At 40.6% G+C, this 17,595-nt stretch overlaps 1 protein-coding gene across 2 annotated transcripts in view; it reads right to left on the reverse strand.

Moving 5' to 3' along the window:
* Window positions 1–17,595, reverse strand: part of SLF1 (SMC5/6 complex localization factor 1) — a 63,109-nt gene that overhangs the window by 39,361 nt on the left and 6,153 nt on the right. For both annotated transcript variants that reach the window (XM_074995320.1, XM_074995319.1), the window contains exons 4-5: window positions 10,965–11,208; window positions 2,331–2,493 (exon numbers count right to left, since the gene is read on the reverse strand). In XM_074995320.1, coding sequence (XP_074851421.1) covers window positions 2,331–2,493; window positions 10,965–11,208 — 407 coding nt within the window. The remainder of the gene's footprint in view (window positions 1–2,330; window positions 2,494–10,964; window positions 11,209–17,595) is intronic.

The raw sequence follows: 17,595 nt of genomic DNA on the forward strand, positions 1-17,595 counted from the left end.
GCCATCAGAACCCTTTAGGAAATTTTGCAGCTGCTATCTTCAGTCCTTGCAACTGGCCCTGACTAGTAGCTGGGAGCCACTGGCTGGGAGGGTCCCAGTGGTGAGGGTAAGTCTGATCTCCCCAGAGCTGTGGGGAGAGCCGGCTAGGGGTTCCTAGCAGATAGTCAGGGTCAGTGGTGGCATAATGCATGGGGCCCATGAAGACCCAGACAATTTGAAAAAAATCGCCGACAGGAGCCTGGGGGCAGAGAAAGACAAGTGGAAGTCCTGAGACTGAGTGACCTATAGCCTGGGCAGAAGCTGTCACGGACAGCACCCCTGATCCCAGACACTCCAAGCCCCAGGTAGGGGGACAAGGGGGCATCTTCAAGCCATGCAGGATGCATTGGAGCTAGAGATTCAAGAGGTGACAGTCCCCAGCACAGATCCCTGAGCCTGACGGGAGCCACAGAGGGTAGAAGTCCAAGCTCTAGCTAGAACCTGGGCAGTCCTAGACACTGAGATAATGGAGAGTACGAGCAGTAACTCAAGCAGGAGTCACAGGTCAAAGGGAGCAGAAACCTCAACACTCAGGCACCACATGCTCTTCCAGGAGCCATGTACAGGAAACAGCCCTGGAACTACAGTGCCCTGAACCTGGACAGGTGCCAAAGGGGTGTGTACCACCCTTGCTTCTGTGCTGCCCATGGAGGTGGGGTCTGATCTCCCCACAACAGCCATACAGAGGAAGGACAAGTCTGGTCCTTCCCCAGCCTAGCTGTTTTCAGGGAAATCAGATTTCATGGGGGCAGTGTTTATTTCACAGTCCATGACCTGTTTTTTATAGCCATGAAATTGGTAGGCCCCTGTTTATAACTATTTAAATTTGACATTCACTTTGAGGGAGTAATAAACAAGAGCCCAATCCTGCCAGGTGCCATGCATTGCAGCACCCTTTCAGATGTAACAAAGATGTCTGCCAAATTAAAAGAGGTAGTGGGAATTATGGCCAACCAAATACTGTTCCATGATCCCTGGAGCAGATGCTGGACAAGAGTAAGTGGTCTTGGGTAATAGTTAAGGGTCCAGGGAAACCCAGGTAACTGTCTCTTTAAGGGATGTGAGTTCAGTGAGGTGAGGCTTCTCAGCCAACCAAGACAAGGCCCTGTGGGGCAGGGAAGAAAGGACATAAAACTTCTCTTCCCTCATCAGAGGAGATTTAGAGAGCAAAAAGGTTCCTGCAGGAGCTCCTGAGATATGGTGAAAAGGGACTAAAGTGGCACAACGGCCTCCAGATCGTGGACAGAGACAGGAAGTCTGCACCCCAATGGAAATGCAGGGAAGAACTATTAGGAAAGTTATGTTTTAAGTTTTGTTTTTTGCAAGATTTGGCAGCTCTGGTTGAACTGATGGATAGCAATTTAAAGGGAGCGCAGAGAAGCACAGTACAAGCCCTGGAAGGAAAGTTGTATAATCCCTTAGCCAAGAGAGAAAGGTCAGGGTCTGCAGAGGCACTGGAAACTGTGGCAGAGTTTGTTTGACAGACACCAGAAGTGAATTCTGGTTTTAAATACCTCAACTTATGGAAAGTCACCAGGCACTGAAGGATAAGATCCAGCCGAAAACAAGATACTGATTACTTCCTGGTAAGTGGAATTTTTTTAATGTGACTCCTGGACATGCACAATTCTGCAATAAATGGGCAGAATCCTCTACTCGCTCATAGGTCCTTCCTCCCATGCCACCTCGCTACCCCCACCATCTCAGTTCCTTCTACCACCTCCTCATATCACCTCTTCTCCTGAGTCCTAACTTCATCAGTGGAGGGAAGGTGGAGAAGGTGCATACAACAAGACAGTCTCAAAGAATGCAGTTCCAAAAGTTCAGAAATATTGAGCTAACTTACAACTAAATGGCTAAGGCAACATTGAGACTAATCAATTCAAATGAATCCAGGCCAGAAAGACCCAGTGTGATTCCTGGTCAGTTTGCTCAAAGGGTCTATCTGTAGCACCGAAAAAGCATATTTACAAGTAACAACATGAAATAAGCAGCAATTAAAGAGACATTAAGCTGATGTGTGCACAGAGAAAAAGAGTGCTGGATGGTGTCGCTTATGATTCAGATAAAAGCAGAACCCAAAACCTGGATATACACAATCTTCTCAATTATATTTAAAGTTACAACATGCTACTGTATTTAAAAGACTATCAGAATTTTAAAAAAGCCTAGGTTTTTTTAATGAAGTAAATAGCATCGCTTTCACTATTATTTGTTGATTAGAACATAGTACATTGTCAAAGCTCCCATATTAATGAAGGATTAATTTCAGTTAATAATATTTTACTTACCTCAAAAAGATAATCCCCTATATATTGCACAGGATAATAAGGAGCCTCAAAGAGATGTTTCTTTCTCTCTGCAGTGACACTTTTATTATCAGTGAATACATGAGTAACAGGTCTCACTGCTTTTCGTGGTGGATAGACAGTTGCCTTTCCAGCTTCTAGAACTCTAAAAAATACACAGTATAAAGTATGCATGTGCTGCAAATAATTTGTTTTAAAAGTATGTTTTAAATGTTCACAAGATAGAATGCATCAAAAATTAAAACTGGCAGGTATGAAGTCACTCTTCCTTTCGTCAGCAGGGCTAACTTAAGTCCTGAGATAAGTAGGGTAACCCAACTAGACAGAAGAGTCTTCTCAGTTTAGAACAGAATACTATTTTCCCACATCTTTGATTAAGTTTCTAACAACTGCATTTTTATACTTAATATCATTGTACCTATGGTTTATTGTGATATAGCTCAATTCAATTAGCTGCTCTTTTTGTAGATAAAAAGGGTTTTTCTGAAAATAGGATATTGTTTTTCTTACCTGTGAACTAGAGCTCTTTTAAAAAGTATACTACACTGCTCTGCAATCATTCCTACAGTTAGTCCCATCTAATGTAATATCCAGACAGCTCACACTTAATGCTCCTGGCTCACTATGTGTAACTGCAACTTCCAGCTGTGCTCTGCTCCAATTTATATTTCTAAGAAAAGATGGCAGGTAACAGAGGAGGATTTGGAGAAAAAGGGGTCTTCTAAATAGGTAGATGAAAATATCAGAAAAAAAAATTTATAGCTGAAAAACAAAGTCCTGGTCCCACCTGCTAATTTTTACAGCAGCTAAGTTAATCGTAATTGAGGGGAAAACCGTGGGGTGGGGGGAAGCAAATATTTAAGTATAGCTAGGGTTCTACAAAATTCACAGACACAATGGGCTTGTCTATACTACCTCCCTACTTCGAAGTAAATTTCCTCCTCTCCCCCCACCCCCCGTGGCAACTTCAAAGTGTTAAACTTCAAAGTGCCAGCTCGCGTGCAGCTGCGGCTCACCCACCAGTACTTCGAAGTGCCTGGGGTACTTTGAAGCCCCTCTACTCCTCAAAATACTTCGAAGTACCCCAGGCACTTTGATGTACTGGCGGGTGAGCTGCGGCTAGACACGAGCCAGTACTTCAAAGTTTAACATTTCGAAGTTGCCATGGGGCTGGGTGGACTTTGCTTAATGAAGTGCTGCATATGCACCACAGCACTTAATTAAGAAACTCCCAACACCCTACTTACCATCCTCCCTTCAAAGTAGAGAGGTGGTGTAGACACAGCCCATGTGTCCCAGACCATGGAATCTAGGCTTTTGTGTGCTTCCTTCCTATTCTATATAGACTTTACAGAGGACATCAGTATTTTCAAATTGGGGGTCCTGATCCAAAAGGAGTTGAAGAGGAGTCAGGTTATTTTAGGGAAGGTCAATGGTATTGTCTTTACTTATGTGCTGCCTTCAGAATTGCATGGTTCTGCCAGCAGCAATGCAGAAATAAGGGTGGTACTAAAATACCATGCCACTCTGACTTCTGCACTGCTGCCTGCCAAGCTAGGCTCTCAACCAGTAGCTTCCACGCTTCAGCCACCTAGCTCCAAAGGCAGCAGAGCAAATGCAAGGGTGGCATTGTATAATATTGCCTAATTTCTGCACTGCTGCTGGTTATGGCTCTGCTTTCAGAGCTGGGGTCCCAGCTCCCAGTTGCCACTCCCCAGTGTCCAGCTCTGAAGGCAGGTCTGCTGTCAGCAACAGCCGTGCAGATACAAGGGTAGCAGTACCGCAACCCCCTCTATAATAACGCTGAGACACCCCAACCACACCAAGATTCCCTGTAAGCTAGGCTGCTGCTGAGTCGGCCCTGCCCAGGGTCTTCGAACTCAACTGCAGAAGCTACCTGCTCAGGACTACAGAGTGTAGCATGCTGATGCCAGAAGTAGGGAGGGGACATAAGGAGAGAAGCAGTAAGTGATGGGAGGGAAGGGGGGGAGTTTGGGGAGTCTCATCTCTTGGCTGGACTGCAACAACTAGCCAGCCCACCCACCTAGTGGAGAGAAAACAGATTATTCCTTACAGCACCTAGTTGCTTCTACTCCATCTTCTTGTCCCAGCATATTCTCTCAGCCCGCAGCTGGGCTGGGGAAGGGGGAAATACAGGAGCAGACTGAATGGGGTAGGTAGGTTAGCGAGGAGGTGGTGGGGACTGGTGAGTGAGTTTGTCACTGTCACTGCCTGCAACTCCAAGAGGCAGGACTGTTGCTCTTGCTCAGCCTCCGGCTGGGCTGGGGACAAGGGAGAGCAGAACAGACTGCATTAGCTGAGGGAGGGCTCTGACACCTGGCTGTGTGCTAGGGAGTTTCTCTGTGGTCTCCTGACTTACTTTCATCTGGGCCACAGCAAGAGTCAGACACTGTGTCACAGGACAATTCAAGCTTTAGTGAATGAATATTGGAGTGAAACACATAGCTCATTAAATTTGTATGACTACATTTTAAAGAAAGTTTATATAGGTGTTAATGGCTTAAGGTAACAGAGAAAAGAATTCTTTTGGTGTGTGGTAGATATCTGGAAAATCATCTCAATTTTTTTTTTTAAATCCTGTGTTACTAATGTATATATGGTAAATTGTTACAAACTGGAAGAACTTTACTATAGATCTGGTTTATTTGGCATAGTGATTTCTATAAAGTTTTAGAAATTATCTGGGGAGGAGAATTAGCATTAAGGCCAGATTTTTTCTACTTGAGTTCTGGCTAGTAAATATTGTACTGATATTTGCGAGGAGAGCATGATTATTTCTAGTTGACTCAGATTTGTTTAGCATCTTAAAGCTGAGCTATGTGTGGGTAATATGTATGCAAGAGGGATAGTTTTATGAATGCAGAAGTCTGTAGCATGCTAGTATTTTGTGAGTGTTTTTTTTTTTTTTTTTTTAAAAAAAAAAGCTTTAGTGGTGGAATTCTGAAGGCTTAGTTGTCTATAGGAGTAGGCTGTTACATGTGGCTCTGGTGCACTTTTATGCTTGTACTCAAAGGCCACATCTGATTTATTTATATAGTTCTTCTCAGGATGTCCCATTTTGGTATGTTTACTAGCCTAAGTTATTAGAAAGGATGACAATACATGTATTACAATGGTAGTGTTAATTTTCTTTTTATCTGATTTTATATTAAAACAAACATCTTATTACTGCTCTTTGTTAAGTATGCCGTTTTTTAATGTGAAATGTTTAAAATATTTAATTTTTTTTTGTGCTGGTGGTACACATCCACACACAACCTCAATATTGCTGTTGCACGTAAGAAATTTTAACCTAACCAAAAGAAAATTCAATCCGTCGAAGGACTGAAAATGTTAGTGGGAACATTGCCCCCCACCCAAGACCGTTTTGGGTTCAGGATCGATACAATCAGAACACTGAAATTTCATATTTAAGTAGCTATAGTAATAAAAGGTCAGGATTTTAAAAACCTTGTGAAGCTGACTAAAACGTATTGTGACTTTGATAGGACCCTTTAGTTGACAGATTTTTCTGCTTTGTTTTTTAAGTTGCTATCAACTGTATGATTCTTGGCTGAAAGCTATGTTTTCAGAAGACAGAATATGTAACCTGCAATGTTTTTTTTGCAATAGTAAGGGGATGCCCAGGTTGTTATCTTTCGGAAAAAACAGGTTCCCAAATATACACTATATTTGTCTTGTTGATGCAGCTGCTATTAGAGATCACTTTTATTCTTAACAGGTAGAGATGTGCAGAACCACATTAAGATTCCAGAGAAAGAACACTGTCTTTCACAAGTGACAGAGGTAAATGCCTCTTGTAATCTATCATTTTCACTAGTATAATCTGCTGAATCTGTACATCTTATTTTTGTGCATGTATTTTCTACGTCCATGATGTTCAACCAATTCTGAAGCAGTAGCCACTATATTGAACAAGCTACATTATTCTGAAAATATATTTATAGGTCAAGCCAGCTAGTCACACAACTGGCCAAACAGTCACATGTGGCTAGTATGTTGGTCACTCCGGTATAAAGTTAGAAATATGGAGTTTGTCTATTTAAAGTTTTAGAAGTACTAATGACAGCCATTAGTGGTGCTTGGGAACAACAGAAAGGACTGGTTATCTACCCTAATAAGTAGCAATCAGTCTAATGACTTTTAAATGGCTTTATTTGTCCTGTAGATCTGGGATGTTGCCTAAAAAGACACATGGCCATACCACCTGGAGCAGGCCTCCATTTTGGAATTCAATTTTTTTTCCACAGGGGTGGTTGGGAAAAGATTCCTCCTATGGGGAAAATCTATTTAAGCAATGGAAATCTTTCAGCTTCTTTGTCTTCCACCTGCCTTGAAAACTGTCTTACATACCATAAGGAAAAACAGAACAGCTTTACAGTGAACTGAAGACACAAGCCAGAATAAGATCATTTTTGACCTGAAGTCTCACCTGATGTAAAGAACACCTATTTTGGGTAAGAATTTACATGTAACTAGATTCTCAGTGAAACAGAATTTGCTAAGTGTTTTCTTTTAAATTTGGTAATTTATTTTGATCTGCCTGTTTTTACTCACAACCACTTAAATCCTACTGTTTTGCTTTATAAGAACTCTTATTTATAATCAAGGCCACTGTAAGCCGTTATTCCCTCGGAATATACCACTGTGCATATCTCCCTCTTATTAATGAAGGGTGCTTTACCTAATGGGCCCTGCCTGTGCACAAGAGAGACAGATTTATTCGGGGGTTTGATGCCTTTTGGAAGTTGGTTTCCCAGGTGCTGTGCCCGAAAGCTGCATTCTCCCATAGCAGAAGTAAATCAGTGTCTGCATTGCTCTGTGGGGGTGGAGGGGGTAAGGGCAGGTGGGAATCCTGACTGTGCGCCTTGGCTGGGGGAGACCAACAGGACAGGGTGATGGGGAGCCCCAGAGAGCAAGGAGGATGTAGATAACATTATCAGCAAAGAGGGGGAACGTCCCAAGGTGTTGTCTGTGTCCACACCTGTCACAGTATGTAACTAGAACCCAGACACTGAAAATGAGGGAAGAAAACCTGTCCCATTTGGTAAAGAATGCTTGAGTTGGCAAATCTAGAAGGAGAGGTAGTCATCTATGTTCCACTGGGACAGCAACAAAGAGAAAAAATGGAACAATGGTAATTGTAGTGGAATGCTCTCAAGCCACAGGACAGGACGAGTGGCTGTTTACTGTCTCTACCAAGAAGGAAACTAGCTTGTTTATAGTCTCTGCCATTAAAGCAATATTTGACACATTTTGCCTGAGAAGGACACAGGACAGCCCAATTTCTCCATGCCAGTGAAGGAGAAACCATCTACAGCTTAATAAACTAGATTTTAATGGTTCTGTCTCTTTTCCAAAAGAGGCAGAACCATTAAGTAGAAGTAACTTAGGTTAATGTTCGTATACGAGGATGAAAAAACTGTAAGGAGAAAAGATTAGGGGTTGTTATGGCCTTGAGGTAGTTTTAAAGAGTTACATGAAACCCTTAAGGAGCTTAGGCCCTTTACAAAACTACATATTAGGGTTTTTATCTCAAGGGAAATTACATTGGTCTCTTCTTAGAAGGAGCTGAAATTTTTCAGGTATCTCTATTGATTAATCTATGGAGATTAATTTGAAGAGGAACTTGCTGTTAAATGTCAGTGGACTACAAATACAACATTAAGTTGGACTTCATTCTGCTTTAGAAAATGGTTTTGATGAAAGCTGCATTTCTAAGCATCCCTCTCCAAAATGAATTTTCAGACTACTGTCCTGTGCCCTTCTCAAGGCAAAGCAGTACAAAAGGATGAAGAAATAGTGAAAAGTATCATATGCTCATTTACCTGTCATATTTGATTTTCCCCTACCTGCTAAAATGTTGTAATTGCAGAAAGAGTATTTTCCTACTCTAATTTCTCCCTGTCTCCTTACTCCTAACCTGGAGAAGGAAAAAAAAATCAAATATGACAAGTGTATATAACATTGTGTAGTCTCTTCTCTACGACTCTTCTATACTGTATCTTTTTGGAACATAAGCTTTTCAAGGCAGGGACCATGTCTACACGTAGCCTAGTGTAATGAGACTGTGATCCCAGAGTCTCTCTTTATTACTTAATATAAAATACATCATTTGAGACTATAAAACCACTTCATCATCAAGAAAATAATTTTTGCTACCTCTACATATACGATTTTAAGGAGCTGCCTGACAATTTGAAAAAACAGTTTAAAATTCCAGTTGGAAAATATTCTTTCTGCTCTACATACTTGAGCTGGAGCTAAAACTTGCTTAGTGCAAGGAATGGAAAGTCTTTAGCAGAACTATAACAACATAGCAAAAAGTCACAAGTAAGTGCAGATCATAAAGTCGGCAATATTGGTTATGTCTACACTAGCCTCTCCCCCCTTTTGAAAGGGGGATGCTAATGAGACACTTTCAGATATGCTAATAAGGCACTGCAATGAATATGCAGCACCTCATTAGCATAAGGGCAGCTTCTGCACTTCAAAAGTGCCACTTTCTATTGTGCTCGACTTATCCGCACAGAGTCCTTTTTAAAAGGACCCACACACTTTGAAATCCACTTATTCCTATAACCTCATTCACATATTCCGAAGTGTCTCATTACCATTGTGCTTTCAAAAGGTGGGGAACTAGTGTAGACATAGCCATCGTGTGTTGTGGCATATGAGGATGAAGGCTGAATTCCTTCAACCACAATAGTAGGTGCAACAATAAACTCCTGCTGCAGTAATGGCTTAACTGGCTGGAACAGAGGTCAGCAACCAAAATACCATGAAGAACCATTTTTTCCAACTGGGCAAAAAACTCAATTTAAATGCCACAGTGCATGTGAACATGAGATGATCCTTAATAAATAACATCAAACCACACTTTTTGTAACCCCTATTTTAAGAACAGTATACACAATGATTTGTAGTGTGATATATGTTTACTGCCGGACATTCACAAACTTTTTACATATGCTATTTACTCACAGTTTACGTGTGAGTGTGTATCACTGACTTTGGCTCCTGAACCTTCTCTCTGGAGTTATTTAGGGGGAGTTATTTAATGTTTTGAGATCACATATTTGCTATTTAGATAGGAGTGCATTTCTGGGCTTTTAGACATTCACTGTTTCTTGAAAATAATCAGGTTTGCTTTTTGTTTTTTTTAAACTTTTCAATTATAGTGTCAGGAGTCACAAAGAAGTCCCTGAAGAGGCACATGCAGCTCTAGACCTGCGGTTGCAGACCCCTGGGCTAGTGGAATGAGGGGTGATTTTGGTTTTAGTTTTAACTACAAATTCAGTGTTATCAACATGAGGAGAATGCATTGTCTCCTACAGTCTACTAGAAACTTTTTCATAATAGAGCGTTCATTTGAGCATTAAGACTTCTTCTCACTCACTCCTGTCCTTTCAGATACCTTGCTGCAAAACCTGTCAGCAGCAGGATGTGATCCAGTGGTCACTTACAGCTCACTTATCAAAACATCTACATCTCAGAAGTAAGTCTAGAAATGTTAGTTTTCTTTAAAACACAAAATGAGATACAAGTGGCAAACTGCACATTTTTAAACTAGTTTTCTTCACTTGCTTCTCCTACCATACCTTTCCTACCATTTTTGTCCCCTTCCTTTTGAATCTTCCCTATTTACGAGGATGAGCATAAGATTTTTAATTCTGAAGCTGCAACAGTATACCACTGTATACATGAGAACAACAGAAAGAAGGCCCAAGTCAGTCAGAATGTGGCTTTACAATATGCCCAAACATAATAAGCGTGAGCATCTTATTTCACCCTTACCATACAAAAACAGCTTTTTCTTCTTCCCGGATTGCCATGCTCATATGATAAAAGAAAGCTTCCACCCCAGGGAAAAGGGGGGCAATTTTACAATAGACTGAGACCACCAGTCCTTGACCTTTCATTACACCCTCTGCCCTTCCAAATTCAACATGAGTGTATTAGGTAATTAGGAAATAGTTTTGGGTTTTTTTTGGGGGGTAGGTTGGGGAGAGGATAACAAGTAGAGAGGGGGAAAAGGGGAACTAGACCAACAGGCCATTATTTTAAAAAAAACAAAACATAGTAATGGAACAATTTAATGGTATTTTTATGTCCAAACATTTATCAAAGTTACAAAAAAAACCAAACTAGATACATATGCAGAATGTCACAATTCAAAAAGAGTGCTTGACTGGCATTACACAAAGGAAATATGGTTTTGGAAACTTCCTTTAGTTACCATAGAAAAATGAAAGAAAGGTGCAAATGAGCATGAACTCCAAGGACATGCCTCTGAACAAATCAGGAAGGGGAGCAGAAGTCTTCCTAGCAATTAATTTGAAATATGCATAAAACCATAAATGTTATAGTCAACTATGTGCTAATAATATTAAGAAACTAAGGTGGAAGAGAAACAACTATGTTTATCGTTCCGTCTATTTATAATAGATGAACCAGTATGTCATGCTAAACTAAAGCATTGGGAATTGTTGTGGACCAAATTAATTGGGATGGGAGAGAGGAAACAACAATGTAATTCAGCTATATCAACTATTTTATCATTCATTACTTCAACTTTCAGTAGCATCATCCTACCTTGTGATAGAATCCCTTCGTTTATCACCTTCTTTAACAAGGAGGACAACTTTCCATCTGTGGAAGGCCCCTAGAGCACCAGAGCATGTCAGTTCTTCGCGCCATCTTTTAGGTGCAGATTGCATTTGAGGTGAATAATGGGAGTCTTTTTCAATTTTATATCCCCATTCGTAAGTTGTTTCATCAAGCCATCTGCCACTTTCAGCACTATTAATTATGTAGTCCTTAGTTAGTATCCATTTTCCTAGAAAGCAAATGAACTGTCAGCCACAGAAGAATTTTTGTGCAGACAAATGGCAAATGAAGATCAAATATAAAATTAGCTTTGCACTCTTTTATTTGAATACCACATTACAGCTTTAAGTAACATTTCAAACAACTGTTCTTTTTTCTACAAAAGTTCTTCTTTCCTAATATTTTAACATCAGAAATTGTGCAAAATCACTGGACATGGTGATTTCATTTTATTTTAATGACACAGTATTCTCTTAGCTCCTCCTGAATAAAACAACACCAAAGAACAGAATAATCACGACAGTAATTTGCCTGCCCAGATTTTGCTCCTGTGTCTTTTGTCCTATATCACCATAGCTTTCATATTCTTAACGGATGCTTTATAATACACTATATAAATGGATTTCCTGATGGCAAACAGACACACAGAAAATGCAATAACTCTTTCAAATCACTTCTGTGAATAATCAGTTTGGACGTACAAATAAAGTACTAGTTTCTTATCTGAAGCCATAAATATCCCTGCAACACTAGCTAACAATCCTGTCTAAATTTTTAGTGTACTAAAAGCATGGCATAGTCCATCTCTAAGCTCTGCAAATCAAGACATTACTAATTGGGTAGGTTTAGTGGATACCAATAGTAGGAGGAAATGATTTTAGAGTAGTACTGTGATTTCTCTTCTTTCCATATCCCTCTCTCCTCCTTTTTCTCATCTCTTCTGCCTTTTTCTTCTTTTGTATGTAATGATCTTCCCTGTTTTGTAAATGTCTCTGTTCTTTCTGGTTTGGATCAGTAATTGTGGTCCTCTTGTATTAAAAACATTGCTTACAGCATACATCAAGTGAAACTGACTAACTCTGTGATTCAACTCAATTTCTCAGAACAACATTTTACCAGTCAACCCTGCTTCAGTGCAGGAGCACAGATGCTATTTCTATGGGAGCCAACACAGGGTGCCAACGGACATCTAATGGATAGACAAAAAGGTGCTCAGTACATAACCTAGGCTCAGTGCCCTTTTTGCAAAAAAAAGAGTGCTGGTACTCAACTGGCTCCCGGCCCCCCACCTGCAGCCAATCAAATGGCTGGGGCTGCTGAGGTGCCAGTACACAGCACCAGGAAGTACTGGCGTGCACGCGCATGCACACACACAGCGCTGCCTGGGCGTAATAAACCCTTTGTCAACAATTCTTATTCAATGGGTTTCACATTATTAAAAATCCATCCACATTGGTATGCTTGCTGAAAATTGCTGTGTGAGGAGAAATACTTAAGGGGATTATAAGCTACTGAATTTAATGGTTCTCACTACAGTTTTACCTGGAAAAAATTGAGGAAATTAATGTTCTTCACCACTCCCCCCCCCAAAAAAATGTGCAAAAGGGCAGTATTGGATATTAAGGAATGATTATGGGTAAAACTACAGAAGGTGAGAAACATACTTGGTGATCTTTAGAAGATGTACTGTGTGAATGTGAACTAGCAGTGGTAACAAAACCAAAATGCAGTCTTACATTATTTTGTCCTTTCTGGACACTGATAAAATACAACTCATATATATATTCAAAGTGTGTCTGTATGAACTTCCATAAATTAAAAAAAAAATCCTAAAACTTGTTGGATAAGTGCCATAGGTTCACAGTGGCTTAAAATAGTTGATTGAAAATATGCACAGCTCCATGTAGTTATGAAAGCCTAGAGCAAGCTTTGAGTATTTGAAGTATCTGAATGTCACTGTATTTTTTGTACAAATAATGGCTTACCATATGAGGGCACACCACCTTTGACACATACCTTTGCTATTATTATTTTGGATATCACTGGCTGATTTTTGTATTCACTCTGAATTTTTGTAGCTTCTTCTGGGTGTGACCAGCCTCAGCTGTGCTCTGAGACATTTAAGTATTTTCTGAAGTTATACTGTAATCCAAAGTATGACCTCTCTCTGAGAGTGTATGGTTTCTAAATGGCTGAAAAATGGGATTCTGCTGAAGAGGCAGGCTAGCTTTAGAGGACCTGTTAGGGAAGACCATGAATGCCCAGAGTTGCAAATGAGCTCCAGTATGGACTGCGGATACTGGATCTCATTGCTTTGTGGGCAGAAGACTCTGTGCCAGAATCTCCCAGGGTATGGTGCAAAAAGATACAGCAGGGACACCCAGAAGTGCCACATGAAATAAAGGAAGTCAGGCAAACATATCAGAAAACAAAGGAGGCAAATGCTTGGTCCAGGTGAGAACCTCAGGTATGCTGCTTCTATGAGCAGCTGCATGGAATTTGGGTGTGGGGGGCAGCCCAATTGGTATCCCAAACTGTTCACGGATACCTCTCAAGTGACTCTTCAAGCAGTCTCTGGCATGAACAAGGAGGATAGTGTAACTGAGGAACAGAGGGAGGAGGCAGATGTTCAGATGACAAGTGGAAGATAGGATCTCTTTTCTAACTTTGGAGCCACTCCCCTCCCAGGACCTATCGTTACTGGACTCTGGTGGCAGGGAGGGCACCTCTGGTTAGTTCACACTTGTAATCATGTTACAGTGGCCATATGTAACTGGGTTAACCTTTGATCGGTCACGAGCAATTGTGATACAGTAGAGGTCAGTCTGCCTACACAGCAGAAGTGACCCAGAAAAGTTTGTTAATGAGTCTAGAGATGGAACAGGAAGCTTCCATTCACATCTCTGGAAAAACCCTTATCAAGGTATTTTTCAATCCTTTTCAGAATGTTTCAGTCTACCTCCACTTTGCGACCACTTTTTCCCCCTCCTTGACATTTACACGTACCTGACCCTATTATTTTCTCCTCTCTGCTACCCCTGCACTTTTAGTCATCTCCTGGTCTCCGTATCTTCCTGGTTTCATGTTCAGCCATTTAACTAGAAAAGATGGCCACCACTGAGTTGAAGACAGCCTGGCTTCGGGGCCACCACTAGTAACAGAGTTGGCAGTCTTCTTTACTTTAGGCAACCTCCCTCCCACATTGGGAAAAAAGTGTAGGGAGATGGCACCCACCTTTACTGAGGAAACCTTGGTTTTACTTCCATTAAAGGTAATGAGGGGAGGATATTTTAAATCAGATAAAACTTCAAGAGTTTGAAGTCAAGAACTGGAAGATCATGTGAAGCTTTAAAAAAAAAAAAAAATCCACCACCCATTCCACTCCCAAAATCACAAACACTTAAGTGGTCTCAAACCCACTCAGTGCCTTTGCAGGCATTAGGCAGCCAATCACAGGGAGAGCTTAAAGCTCAGCAGCAGCTGTAGAAAAGATCTGTCTACCCAATGTTACCTGTCCTGTTTCTACCCATATGCCTACAAGAATGGCTGCTCAGAACCCATCTCATGCTCCCCAAGTTTTTCTGGTGTCTCCACAAAACTTACCCATTCTCTGTCTATTCAACAGCTGCTGCATCAAAGAGCACCACTCTCTCCTGCTGCCACATGGGAACACAGGCCTGCTGATGTGTCTGTGCTACCTCTGAAGCATGGGCCAATTACTCTTTCCCCACTGCAGCGGTGCTGGAGATGAGCTATATATATAAAAAACTCAGTTACAGTAATTTTCCTGGCATTCATGAGAAAATATTTGATGGGGAATAATAATCGGTAGGAATCCCTCAGGCAAACTCAAAAGACACGAACAGAACTGCATCTTGGAGACTCTGAATCTCTTAACTGGATATCTATTCCCATCACTTCTGCCAATTAGGGACAAAAATGGAAAATATTGCCAGGATTACTATAAAGTGTGGTCAAACTTTTTCCTAGAACAAACCCTATTTTAATAGAGAGGTCGTCTGATGGACCATTTCAGTCCTCCTCACAAGAGCATAAAAATGCCACAGCAACTACAATAGATGCATATTAGTAAAACTATGTGACTTAAAAAATGAAGTGATTTATCATTACATGACAGCCACCCCTCTCTAGATCAACAGCAAATGCTTCAGACTATCACTGATCCTCAGAATGAGAACCTCTGCTGCAAAGTCTGATGTAAAATATGGACTCTCAAACTTTTTCTTTCTGAAGCCCCCTCTCAACATGTGATTAAAATCTCCACTTGGCCGCAACAATTTGTTTTTTGCATATGAAGGTCACGGCTGGCATTAAGGGGTAGCAAGTAGAGCAACTGCCATGGCAATTCCATAGGGTGCCCCATGAAGGCTCAGGCTTCTGTTTCATCTCTGGGTGGTGGGGCTCAGGGTCCTTGGCTTCAACACTGTGTAGCAGGGATTAGGTCTTCTGCCCTGGTCCTGTTTGGTAGACCCCCTAAAACCTGCTTGCAGCCTTGGGCCTCAAGTGAGAACCACTGAGGTAAAAGATCACTTTGTAAGTCATCTAGCATGGCATAAAAGCTATCTAAAAAGCATATTGTAATTTTAGGAAATACAATCAGAAAACTAGTCATGGGACTACTGATTCGAACTGGTACTGTGACCACACTGTTTACTGGAAGAGAGATCAGATAATGGCATGCATCCAACAGAATTTGATTCATCTAGAGATTTAAGATCTTCACCCATTAACTGGTAAGCATCAGTCTTACTGGTAATGAATTCAGTGCCCAGTAAGGGTGTGTGTGGCTGGCACTGGGACCCTGCCTAAAACAAGTTTCCATGCGTATATTGTGAACTGAACAGTTAAATATTTAACTGATAGATTTTTTTGTTTAAATGCTTACTTTTAAAAAATGCTATTTACATTCCTAGATTCAACATATGGGCTATTTTTAATGCTACATGGCTTCATCCCAGGAATTGCCATAAGTTTCAACTCTAATTTCAGAGACTTCTGGAGAACGAATAGCAATAAGGAGCATTAACAAGCAATGCTGGATTACAGACTGATTCCAAATTACAGGGTGTGGGGTGGGGGAGCAGGAAGAAGTTCAGAGTAGAATGGATGTACTAGAAGATCAGAATAGAGTTAGTCTGATCCAATATAGATGTTTTTATGTAAGAGAAGAGAAAACACAACAGAAGTGACTTGAATGAGCAGTTAGAAGACTGATTGTTATCAGTCTGATACAATGGTGGAAAAAATATAAATGCAAAGCACTGAAGACGTCTCCAAGACACAAGCAGAAATGCATCTTTGAGATTCTGAATGTTCTAATCGGATATGGAGAACATTGCCAGGATATTGATGCACAATAGAGTTACTGGTGTGAACATTTTTGTTAAACCAATAGCTCCCCATCAAGATGTGTATTAAACTTAATCAAGAAGTGAATAATGCAACTAAATAAATAAGGCTGGTGACATTACATCAAATGATATTTGTAGTTACACGATATGAAATTAAATCATCTGGCCTTAACATTTTTGCATAACTGCTAAAAAGGAGTGGAGGTCTGCATTTAGTGGATTGTCTTCATAGTCACTTTCAACTTTAGAGAACCTGGGGAAGGGGCTGTTGTCACCCCTTATTTTGAAAAGGGACTCAAAGTTGAGGAAATTAGGGGGAATAAATCTGCCTTCAGTCCAGGGAAGATGTTTATGATCACACTACTGAACAGATTGAACTATTGTTTCCATTCTAAAATGAAAGCCATCCAATAAGTTTGATAGAAGTTGATCTATAATCCATGTGATGCATTTTATGGAATGTTACTGAAAGATTGCTAGAGTAGCGAAAAAAAATCAGCATTGTTTACATAAATTTTTGCAGCCTGTTTTGAATAAGTCCATCTATCACAGCTTGATGCAGCGTGGGTACTGCTATATCAGTATGGGGTGCCTAAGGATGTAGTGTGCTTACTGAAGCTACCATGGTACACTGGGTTGTGGGAGGGTCAATGGGACTATTAGACTGGTTTTCAGTAGACTCACGAGTATTCCAGGAATGTATTGTCTCACACATTTAATGTTTTAATAAACAGATGACTAAACTGAGGAAGGCCAATATAGGAGGTATGAAATATGAAGAGTCCTTTTCAGAGCATCTTGAATACGTGGATGATATTGTTTACTTGAAGGCCCTACTGACCAACTAAAAATAATGCGGAAATTATGGGATTTAAGATTACTGGTGACAAACTGAAGAAGTTTTATATACCATCTCTATAAAATGGAAACAAATGATTGGCTGACACTGCAGGTAAATGGTGGTAACATCAAATGGATGAACAGTTCTGTCTGTCCGGTCACTTGGTTTACAGGAAGACATTCAATAGCCCAGGAAATTACATGTTAAATTGATCCTGTGTCAATGCTAGTCTGAATCTTCAGCCGCCTCTGTTTAGGTGGCAGGATGTCTACTGTTTAATATAGTATTGATGACGACAATCCTGGTATATGGAGCAGAAACATGGCCACTGAACAGTTGAGAAGAAACTACCAACTTTTCAACATTAAAAATTACAGCATATTCTTAACGTCCACTTGATTTA

Source organism: Carettochelys insculpta, chromosome 5, assembly GCF_033958435.1.
Source record: "Carettochelys insculpta isolate YL-2023 chromosome 5, ASM3395843v1, whole genome shotgun sequence".
In the NCBI taxonomy this organism is placed as follows: domain Eukaryota; kingdom Metazoa; phylum Chordata; order Testudines; family Carettochelyidae; genus Carettochelys; species Carettochelys insculpta.